Raw genomic sequence first — 12,087 nt, forward strand, 5'->3', positions numbered from 1 at the left:
AACGTTCGACGTTGCCGATAACCTGGATGAAGTCCCGTACGTTCGGATTTGCCATGAAGTCAATCAAAGTGAGTCGTCGAGCGGGTAATGACGAGCCTCCAAACCTGTTTGAAATTAGAGTGAATAAAAGAAAGCACGATGTACTTGGAAGGAAGTTGAAGTCTGAACGCAGTGCGCGAGGAAAAGCGACTTGTCGTGCCCTAGAAAAAGTTAGCAGTGAGCTCTAGTTCCTAGCTATGCTAACGCATACGTGTTGAAGAGGATCTGTTTGTCCGTTACGTTTGTCATTTAACAAATTGAAGAGTAGCCCAAATGGTGTTTTCTACAGAGGAAGAAGACTCTTTTGCCTGCATACCAGCAACGCAGCAAGGTGAGCATGGGTATATGTTCAGTGTACGAGCACACGACGTATCGACGATGAGGATAATTGCTGTTGTTTTCAAATTTTGTGTTCTCTATTATTTCACTTTGTAAGGAATTTTATTATTTCATCTACACGCGCGCGCGCACACACACACACAACACACGCACGCACACACACACACACACACACACACACACACACACACACACACACACACAAACACAAACACGCTCACTCTCACACACACACACACACACACACACACACACACACACACATACACACACACACACACACACACACACACACACACACACACACACACACACACGCACGCGCACGCAGCAAAATGGCAAATGGATAAGGAGCGGCCGTTAAACGGTAATGCATGCTCTCAGCCAGATGGCTGGGTTTCTGTGCACTAAGTAGAAGCTTTGGTGCTTGCAGGAGCACCGACTGTGACGCCAACTGTGGTGTGGGCACCTGAATTTCACCTGGACCCCAGGCTGATGGACTTTGTCGCAGTCGGAGGCCTTTGCCACCCCAGTCAAAGACCTGATACTCATTTATACTTCTAGGTTGAGAGAGGCAATTGTGTGTGAGTTTTTTGTTCAAGGAAATTATGCCATAGCTTGCTATCACTGTGACTTGAACTTGCAACCCTGCAAGGTCCTGGAAGTTTCCATTCTCCAAACGTACTCTAACCAATTGAGCAACAGCACACACACACTCACACACACACACACACACACACACACACACCATCCATTTGCTGCTTGTGCTCCATGATTACCATGAGGGTACAGGAGATGCAGGCCAAAAAACATCAAGTCTACACTGTTTGAGGTCTGTCTTGACAAAACTGCTGGTTATTATAAAGACCTTGTTGTTTGAAAGTCTGATGACAAAACTGACATGGAATTTTTGAGACAGTAGAATGACAACATTGGTGACTATATAATAATAATAATAATAATATAATAATTTATTTTTATCATACCAAATCTGGTGTAGTTCCCTCATAGGGGCAACATGAAACACACACACACACACACACACACACACACACACACACACACACACACACACACACACACACACACACACACATGTAGACAAATGACATAACTAACACACAAAATCACTTAACCTACACGTAAAAAATATTACCATCTACCATATCCAATCCGTGTCCAGGACAACTATGTCTAACTTTTAGCAAAGCCAGTCCTCTCACAAGTTCATTTCTTGAATCTATGGCCCATTTAAGAAATTTGGTCTGTAGTATTTTCATCTTAAGAGATGCCTCAACAAAGTCTGGAATTCTTTCCACTATAGAGTCTCTTTGTCTCATACCAAGCCCACGACGAATACCTTTTCGATACGCTGTGTTAATAGATGTCTCTACTATACTTCGTTCAAAATTCCACAAATGACTTCCATAGGCAAGAACTGGAAATAGTTGCCTTTTAATAAAATCAAACCTGCCTCTTTAAATGCCTGAAATGAGCAGCCAGGGTGGTTACAGTGCAGAAGACCCACAGTTTTTATGAGTCGTTGTTCATGCTGTCGTTTCCTGTCATCCCTGAGGCTCTTCTCTTTGTTTTCTGCTTCCTTGTTGAAATGCTCTGCACTACGTTTGATGATGGAGCGCCAAGAGTTGCTTCTTCAAGTTTCTCTCTCCAGGATTCCAACAAGTTACACTGTTTGAGGTCACAAGATACAACATCATTCCAACGACGCTTCTGTCCACCAACATTACACTTGCAACCAACAGGAGCAGACACAAGAAACTGCTTGGGTAAGCGATCATTGACATTCTTGAGAGATGCCCAAGAAAACGGAGACGACGTTGATCCTTTGCTGTTTGGCTATCTTGCGTATCGTAGTGTGGCACTTCTGCTCCCTAACCGAGATCCCCAATATAATTCGAAGGCAACGAATTAAAAAGGACTCAAGATGATGGACATGAGACTCAAGGAGGACGGTGCACTCGAGACCATACAGCAAGGGTAGAAGAATCACACTGTTCAAATGACAAACTTTGGTGCTGGTCTTGATGTTACGTTGATACCACAAGATCCGCGAGAGTGACTGGAAGGCATGTGAGGCTTTACAGATTTTGGAATTAATCTCTGTGTCCAATCCACAATCATTTTGAATAATGCTGCCCAAGTACTGGAAATGAGAGACCATTTCAATAGGCTTGTCTCCTGGCACAGGTGGATGGGTAGAGGAGTGTGAATGTGTGAGCACTCACATGGTAGAACTGCTAAGGTTTTTGTCTTTTTGCAACTAATAGCAAGACCCAGTTTCTTACAGCAATTTGATAGGGAATCCAGCATTGTGGTGAGGTCAAGCCAATTGTCAGAGAGAAGAGCCATATCGTCGGCATACTCCAGATCAGTCACCAAAGATTCAAACTTCAAGGTCTTCCTGTTTCCGACAAGATCAGCATCATGAAGGTAGGCTACTTTGATGCCCATTCCTTGTCATCTGTGCTTATCCAGAGCCATGTGAATGACAATGTCAAAGTAGAGATTGAATAAGGCAGGTGCTAACACACAGCCTTGCCGGACATCGTTTGTGACAGGGAACTTGTCTGATATCTTCCCATAAGCCTTACTGCAGCACTGGAATTCCTGTGTAGGGCACAAATAATGGCCAGCAACTTGGGAGGCAACTGATGAATAATGAAGGATGTGCCAAAGAGCATTGCGGTTGACCGAATCATATGCCATTTCTAAATCAATAAAACAAGCATAGATGGGATGGTGATATTCTCGTGCTCTCTCCATTAATAGCCGAAGAGAAAGAAGTTGGTAGATACAGTCTCTATTATCACGACGGAAACCACACTGGCTTTTATGGGGAAGTTGTTCTGCTCTGGGCTTAGGATAGCTTTGGCAAACACTTTACCAAGTATGCTTAAAAGGGCAATACCACAATGGTTGTTGCAGTTGGTATGAGTTCCTTTCTTGTACAGGGGCACAAGAAGTTGACTTTGCTAGTCCGCCGGAACTAATTCAGTCGCCCAAATGACATAAAAGATAGATTTTAGCTAATGAGTAGTCACATCCTTACCCAAACTGATCATCTCTAAGGAGATTCTTTCTATACCAGGTTCTTTTCCTGATCTTAACTGGGCGATGACTGATTTGATCTCTACTTCAGAAAGGGGAATAGACAACTCGTTATTTTGAGGTGGACAAGGAAGACACAATGGGAATATCATCAATGGAGACAGCATTGATGTTAATTGGGCAATTCACCACTCCCTTGAAGTGTTTGACCCACTGATTTAACTTTTTCTTATTGTTCTGTAAACTTGTACTATCTTCAGCAACTAGATTGGGTGAAGCTGGTTTAGAATATGTCTTCTGTAGAAGGCATAATTTTTTTATCAAAGAGCCTCAACGTCCTTTCACGTCCTTGCTGATCAGTTATAAAAGCTTGACATTTGGCCTCTTCTACTGTTGACTCCACCAAAAGTTTTGAACCTTCTCGACTGCAACTCTTGTAAGCTTTTGAGATGATTGTACTCAGACTTAGACAATGAGGATTTCATAACGGTGCATTCTTTAGACAGACCCAGGCCTCTTTTCTCTTACACAAGTTGCTCACCTTGATCTAGAAGGTTGAGTCTACACACACACACACACACACACACACACACACACACACACACACACACACACACGTGCATGCACACGCACACACACACCACACACACACACACACACACACACACACACACACACACCCACACACACACACACACACACGCATGCACCACACACACACCACACACACACACACACCACACACACACGCTTGCACGTGCGTGTGCACACACACACACACACACACACACCCACACATGCACACACACACATGCACACACCACGCACACACACACACACACACACACACACACACACACACCACGTGCGCGTGCACACACACACACACATGCACACACACACACCGCACACACACACACACACACACACACACACACACACACACACACACACACACACACACACACACACACACACGGTAATGTGTCAGAGTAGGGTTTATATGTTTGTTTCATTTAGTGTATTCTGAATACTAGTAGACTTGTGGTAGGGTCATAAGTTCCATCATTTTCTGGTGGTTGTAGTTTTGTGATAGTACCACAAATTTACAGAATTGAAAGTGTGTTTTAATATGGAGTTCACTTATACGTGTAACATATGTATTTAGAGAAGCTTATTTATTGATGGACGACTGGGTGAACATGACAATAAAATGACAGTAGAAGAGAAAATGTTTAAAAGATTTGCTGCGGAGAGACAGAGACAGCATGAACATGAACAACGTCATATCAACTTTAGTTTGGAAGAAGAGTCAAGTGACTTGGAAAAGTCTTTTTCCAAGAAGATACCTCTCATGTGTGAGACTGAGATAGATGATCATAAACTAAAAGAAGAAGGTATTATTGTAATGAACTTCTAATTGATCAATTAATTATAAACATGAATTTGAATTATAGTTGTATTGAATAATCATATCTGGCTACAAATATCTGTGAAATTGTGTGCCATGCTTTGGTTTCTTTGTAACATGAGCATGCAGCTGGTGCTACTAAATTATGTTTGCACATTTTATTTGACTTAGTTTGCAACATTGGCAGCCATTGTATTTTGTTTTCTCAGTCAGTTAGCGTATGTGAAAGTCAAGAAGAAGGAATACGTAATAGATGGTATTGTTGGCATTTTTATATTAATGAAAAAATTAAGCTATAATCATTAATTTTGCTAACTTTAATGGCATGGTAACATTTCTGTGTGTAACATGTATAGTAGTACAGTATGTCACATCTCATTTATGAACAGTGCATATCTCATATCACTGCATTAGTTATGATACGTACGTACATTACAGATTAGTAGTTTCATGACTTTTTGTTTATCTGGCATAGTCTTTATTCATCTTGTTTTGTAGATTTCAAAGAAGCACATTTTGGAGGATTTGATGCTAATGGCAGTGATGTGAGTGGTGATCTAAAGGTTTTTGTTGTTGTTGTTGTCATTGTTGTTGTGGTGGTGGTGCATGGGGGTGGTATAATATTGTAGACTTTCCTATTTGTTTGACAGAAATTGTATCGCTCACAACAGGAAATCATGGAAGATGTTATTGCCAAAGCAAAGAAAAAGAAGGTTGAATTTAGATGCGTACGTTGGTGTGAATTGTCTGTTTTTGTGTAATTGCCAGGAGATGTGCTTGTAGAGTGTAGTGTGTGGATATATGCATGTGTATTTCAAAGTGGAAGTTAAGTTAAATTTGAGATTCGATATAGTTACCTGTTTCATTCAAGTTGGACATTGTTAGTGGTTTATAAAGGTACTTATACCGTGAGTTTATCATCTAATGTTTTTTATTTAGTTTGAAAGACAAAGGGCCAAGGATTTATTGTCTGACTTGACAGACAAACTCGACTCAGATTGGCCAATGATAAAAAAGTTGATGTCACATGGAGTGAGATAAAGGAGTAACAAAATTGTATGTTAGTTGATTGTAGTTGTTTTGTTGTACAGCAGCAAGCTAGTGGCAGTGTAACAGATGATTATGATGTTACTGTAAAGCAACTTGCCTTTGATGGGCGTGCTCAAGTGAGTGCTTTCTAATTGGTCTTTGTATACTGTACAGTTTACTGTCATAAATCTCACTTGCACGTTGGTTATTGATTGAAACTGATAGTTTTGAAATATACCTATTTATTCAAACTTCTGTTTTGTAAACGATATATTAGGTGTAGTGTGAAGGTGCAAGGTTAGCTGATGACCTTGTAGCCAATTTGATGTACTGTATTTTCACGTATATATCCCTATGCTCAAATTTGCCCCTTGGAATACTAATTGTTGCTTTCCCTGGCTGTGTCTTGCTTTGAGTGACAGGACAAAATGAAGGTAGAAATGCAGAACAGAATAATACTACTGAAGAGTAAGAAGTCACAGCATAAGTGAGTTACAATTTCAGTGCAACTGAGATTGAAAAAGTCTGAGGTTTACAGTACATCAAAAGTGTGTAGTGCCCATGCTCAAATAATGCTTTACTATTCTGCGTGATTGAGAACTAGAAGCTCGCAGGGTTTTATTTGCAGGAATACAGTAACTTATGTGCATGCAGAAGTATTTTAGTTGAGTGTTATAATAATAACTGTTATTACCTCTGCCATGGAGGTTATATATTTACCTTTTGTTAGATTCTTTATCTGTTAAAAGCATAAGGGAGATGTCATCAGTACACACTTGTTTTCAAAACATAACACAGTTTGAAAGGGAGGTAGGGGTCAGAACGACTTTTGAATCGAAAAGTACGAAAAGTGGGGTAGGTTCTGCGTTGCCGTCCATTTGTTTTGAATGAGTCTACAATTCGCTCTCAACTTCTCAGAAAACCACAGCGTTGTACATCTTTGATATGTGCAAATTGCAGAACTTTTTCTTAGACAATGAAGTGTTTCACGACATGCCAGGTAGAGCAAGAGTGGTAATTGCTGAATTTTTCATGGTAATGGTGCAGTTTGGCAGTGTTTGTTGATCGTGTTCTGCCAGCTGTACCTCACTCAATTAGTGATGACACTCAAGAACAGATCAACAAGGTTATTTCTGCTGTGTCGTCGCTAATTTCCAAAGACCAGAAACTACTATTTGGGAAACTACGGTAATGGTTGACTCAACTTCTTTCTGTGTTGCTTGCTGATCATTGATGACAGAACAGCGTGCAGTAGGCCTACGTGTCAATTTAGACTGTGGAGACACACAGATACAAAAATCTGCGATAAGGGTTGCAAAATAGAGGTGGGAGGTAGGGAGTCAAGACTTATGTAAAATGCATTACATTTTGAAAATAAGTGTGAAGTTACTCCCAACTCCAAATGTTGTTGATGAAATTATAAGTTCTCACCAGAGGTGGCCCTTGGTGCAACCTAGAAGCGATTAATTTTGAAGGTGATTTGCATACTTTTGGAGGTCGACTCTCACATAAAAAAGTGAAGGTGATGCCTTCTCTTGAAGCATTTAGAAAGATCGAAGAATTTCTGCTGATAAGACCTACCTCTCTTAATTATACCTGATTTAGTAGTATGGCAGATCTCTGCCATGTGGAATGCGTGTTTCCTGCAGTGATACAGAAAAGTTTGTCATGTCTTTTACTGGGAGAAGCAACAAAGATTGTCTTATTTGGAGTGTCCATTCTTATCTAGGATGTCCAGTACACAAACTCCATGCATGCAATAAGAATTATTAAAAAATGTTGATTATTTAATATTATGGTGGAGGTTTGTGCTCTTTGAGTGATCTTGTTAGAGACACTGAGGATTTTAATGTTTAAGTGTGGTTGGAAATATTTTTACCTTAATTGTGTATAGAGCCCTTTCTAATATGTTGAGATACATACAGAGTGAGAGAGTTTTGGAGTGACTTGTTACTCGCCAGTTTTGTACTGTGTATGTGTGGTATTTATGGTATGGATTCTGGTACTGTGTGAGCTAGATTATGTTAAATGACTATGCACTCAATTACTTCAGTTTGACAACTTTGGTGTTTACAATATACTGGCAAAGGGAGGGACTCTGTACTGTAGGTAAGGTGTGTGTTGTTACAGCTAGTGCACTGATAGGTATTTGATGCTGCTGTTTAGTTCAGTATATTTAGCTGGTCATTATCTAACTGTAAGTGACTCTTACAAACATTTGTTGTGGCAGTCTAGTGAAGCGACAAAGACAGTAAAGACAGATGCAGAAATATTAAAAAGAAGAAAGAAAGAAGAGAAGCGGCAAGAGGTTTGAGTTGCAATGGTCTACTTGATAGGTTGTGTTTCCACTAGGTGCACTTTAAACTATAAAAGCTAAACCAGTTCAAGACAGCGAATGTTTCCATTAGCAACTTGCACATCTGGGACGTTCAAGACAGACCGTCTAGGAATGCCGCAGTATTGATTGAGACTTGTTTTGAAGTATTGGGCTGCTCTGTTGCCGAGTCAGAGCAACCGCTGGTTGTCACTGATTCAGCATCTACTACTAGGAATATGCATGATGATGACCAAGGACACTGTCTTCTCTCTCTTCGTGGCTGCTGATTTCTTTTCTTTATTTAGCGACCCTCACATCTTCAAGACAATCCTATACCAACAAAGTAGTCAATATCATCAAAGCGGTGTTGTTAAAAGCCATCTAAACAAGCGCGTTACTGTCATGTAATATTTAAACCTAAACCACTTTGCTAAACCTACTTCAATGTAGGTCTAAGAAAGCGGTTTAGGTTTAGAATATAACTGGTTTAGGCCGTGTTTCCACTAGCTGCACCTTAAACTAGTTTAGCTTAAACTTGTTTAAGTTAAACTAAACCAGTTCAAGAAAGTGACTGTTTCCACTAGGAACTTGCACATTCGGGATGTGCAAACAAATCGTCTGCAAATGCCTTATTTTGAAGTATTGGGCTGCTCTCTCTCTGAGTCAGGGCAACTGTTGGTTGTCATTGATTCAGCATCTGCTAGTAAGAATTTGCGTGATGATGACCAAAGACACCGTTTTCTCTCTCTTTGTAAATGCTGATGTCTTTTTCTTAGTTAACAACCCTTAGAATCCTATCCCATCAAAATAGTCAATATCATCAAAACGGCGTTGTCAGAAGCCATCTAAACAAGAGCTACTGTCATATGACAGTTAACCCAGACCACTTTGCTAAACCTTCTTTGAAGTAGGTTTAAGAAAGCGGTTTAGGTTTAGAATATAACTGGTTTAGTGCAGGTGGAATCAGGTCAGTCTTTATACCAGTTTAGCTTAAACCACTTGTTAACCGGTTTAAGCACTAGTGGAAATCCACCCATAGTGTGTCTTTTGAAACTTACACTATAGTAGCCCAGTAGTGCAAGGTGCCTGCTGATTGATTGTTGATTGAGTGAATTGAATTGTTTGCATAAGATTATGTATGGTCACCAGGTATTTGTTAGTGATGATTTAGATGCATATTATATTTACGGTATGTGATGAATTGAATTTGTAGTAGTAGTACGTAGTAGTATGCTTCGACGACAATTGCAGTATGTATTGATATAAATAGGACATCTAATTAGAACAGTCAACACATAAAACAGCGTTGCAGCTGAAATATCAAAACTGTGTAAAATAAGGAAGCACTACAGTGCAGATTAACCCTCTGCCTGCCATTGCTATGCAGCTTGAATGTAATTAGTCAGAGCCAAATAAAAGAGTGAGAATGCTTACCAAATCTGGTCACATATTTGCCTCAATCAGCACTGTAACAAAGGAAAAATAGACTATCATTCCAACATCTAGTTGGAATGTAGACAAGAATGCAGCCAAATGACGTGTGTGATTTGAAATAATGTCATATGTTTGTTCTATGATGCTAGTAGTAAATAAATTTCATTATTATTTGGTCACGTTACGTGGTTGCCTAGCAGGTCGTTTAGCTGGTTGGCTGTATGTCACATGATTGGCTTGCACTACAATGCCTAGACGTTTCACGCCTTGGATAATAGAAACGTAAACAGTAACATTCTAGCATCTACATCTAAGAGTGAGATGTGTCTCACTTTCTGAGTTATAAGTATCCATTTTGAGTGGGTCAAAGAGAGAAAATAATCCAAAGATTAGCTGATTGCGGTAGAGTGAAGATGAGTTGATGTTGAATCAATTTCGTGACCCTCTTGTAATTATTTTTATCTTAATTTGTAGCAGTTTAATCTAGCAAGTCATTGATACTGTATTAGCTTACATAGAAGGGCGTTCCTTTATAAGTGAGTGTTAGCAGATTGTTTGACCAGGACATCTTACCACTATATGGGCGTGCCCCTATAAGTGAGGTAATCCTCGATGCTTCTTAAGTTCTTATTGCAACAGCTCTGAACATTAGTGACTTGTTTACTAATTTGTTACATTGTTTGAGTTATGTGATTATTTTATGTTGGATTAAAGTATATGCATAGGCAAGGGCATACCCTTATACGTTGAGGTATATGTATAAGGGCAGTCTGCTCAATAGACCTTGTGTTATAACGTACGGCATGCCCTTTTATGTAGGTAATATAGTAGATCGTTGTTGATTCTGGTCCAGTGCCACCAATGGACATGAACACAGGAGGAAGGAAGGAATCGTATTTGAATTCTGTGACTATTTGCCTATGTTCATGTTTTTCTCATTTTCATGCTTTGTGTCTATCAGCAGATTGGAGAGGAGTGTTTGCGGTAGCAGTAGTTGCTCTATATCTGAAGCTGATCAACTGTTATCTATCTTGTTTTAAAAATTTGTGCTTGAAGCATTAAAATTAACAATGAGCAATGCCTAACTTAGTCCATTAGTCAGTTTGTCAGTCAGTTAGTGTAAGTGTCATGACATCTAGTCTATCTGTTCATCTCTTGCATGTGATAGTCAATGATGTACATAGTATGTGTGCCACACATCGCAACTTGAGTCGTGTCAGGGTACCATAGGATGCATATAGATCATTTTACTTTTACTTATCGTGCAACAGAAGACCGTACAAGAGAGTTGCTCCAAAATGACTCAGACAGGGATTACTAGAGGAAACACTGTTAGTCAGCAGAATTGTCGAGTTTGATCCTTGTGTGGCATTGACGTGCTGGTGCACTAGCCTATACCTAGAAAGTTGTTGTTGCTGCTGCTGTTGTTATTGTTGTTGTTGTTGTTGTTGTAGTAGTAGTAGTAGGTTGAATGAAGAATTTGCAGGGGATTATAGAAATTATGTTTTAGATTTCAAGAGACAGCAGGATAAGACATGACAAAACAGCTTGGTGGCAGTATGCTTCCACTGATGCACTGAATGAAGAGTAAGTTCAGTATGAATTGAACTATTGTAGGAGGCAGTAAAGGTTTGGTTGCTGATATTACTGAGGGAGTAATTGAATGAGTGTTTGTTGCGATACGTTGTGTACAAGCTACTCCTTGTCTTTAGTTTGTAGTTCAAGATTGACCACAACTATAATTTGAATTTTGTTGCCTCAGTGTCACAGAGAATGGGTTGTTTGCATTTGTCTCTAGCTTTACTTGTTCAAGAAGGTTGCAACAGATTGTTAAACTAAGGCCAATGCTTATGATTGCCGACGGGATTGGTTTTGTTGATTAATTTGTAAGAATGGCACAGAGTAACACAAACACCAATGCATCACTATAATCTTGCAAATCAGCACTAATCCAGTATACACTGCTACAACAGCACAAAGTTGATAATATTCTATCTATCTGCATCAATTGAAGTCATATTATAGGGACAAGAGGTTAATTAATTAATAGTTTGGAGACGGTGCTATTGTTCGTTGATTGAAATTAACAAAATCTTGCTTTACAACTTTTTTCTGAACGAAGACTGCTGTTCTAGGTACTAGTTCCATGTTTTGTATTATTAAACTGTTATGAGTTTGCACGAGAGACTTAGAAATTTGACCGTTTGACTATAACCAGTGAAATGTGGTATTGGATGTGGTCATAATTTTGACGTTCCATTGTACTGTTGGCCTTTACTATCGTGATATGACTGCATGAGGGAAATCAAGCCATTAAACTTTTCACTTTCTGCTATCTGGAAAGATATTGGGCAGACCTGGACTAATACTGTTTCTTCTGTGTAGCTTAAATTTTGACTGTAACGACAAGCAGAAGGGTGAGGTCTATCTGACCTCTAATGTCATAAAG

At 39.6% G+C, this 12,087-nt stretch overlaps 1 protein-coding gene across 2 annotated transcripts in view; it reads left to right on the forward strand.

Annotated features, from left to right (window-relative positions):
- Positions 1-9: 9 nt before the first annotated feature.
- LOC134180504 (nucleolar protein 14-like) overlaps positions 10-12,087 on the forward strand; it is a 16,665-nt gene continuing 4,587 nt past the window's right edge. The window contains exons 1-10 of one of the 2 annotated variants that reach the window (XM_062647675.1): positions 10-209; positions 329-370; positions 4,616-4,844; positions 5,357-5,403; positions 5,509-5,571; positions 5,798-5,890; positions 5,953-6,024; positions 8,118-8,195; positions 11,149-11,225; positions 12,024-12,087. The exon at positions 12,024-12,087 is cut by the window's right edge and continues 145 nt beyond it. In XM_062647675.1, coding sequence (XP_062503659.1) covers positions 27-209; positions 329-370; positions 4,616-4,844; positions 5,357-5,403; positions 5,509-5,571; positions 5,798-5,890; positions 5,953-6,024; positions 8,118-8,195; positions 11,149-11,225; positions 12,024-12,087 — 948 coding nt within the window. In that variant the 5' untranslated portion in view covers positions 10-26. Of the gene's footprint in view, positions 210-328; positions 371-4,615; positions 4,845-5,356; positions 5,404-5,508; positions 5,572-5,797; positions 5,891-5,949; positions 6,025-8,117; positions 8,196-11,148; positions 11,226-12,023 lie in introns of both variants that reach the window. The other variant, XM_062647674.1, reaches the window with a different exon arrangement.

Source organism: Corticium candelabrum, chromosome 5, assembly GCF_963422355.1.
Source record: "Corticium candelabrum chromosome 5, ooCorCand1.1, whole genome shotgun sequence".
NCBI lineage: Eukaryota > Metazoa > Porifera > Homoscleromorpha > Homosclerophorida > Plakinidae > Corticium > Corticium candelabrum.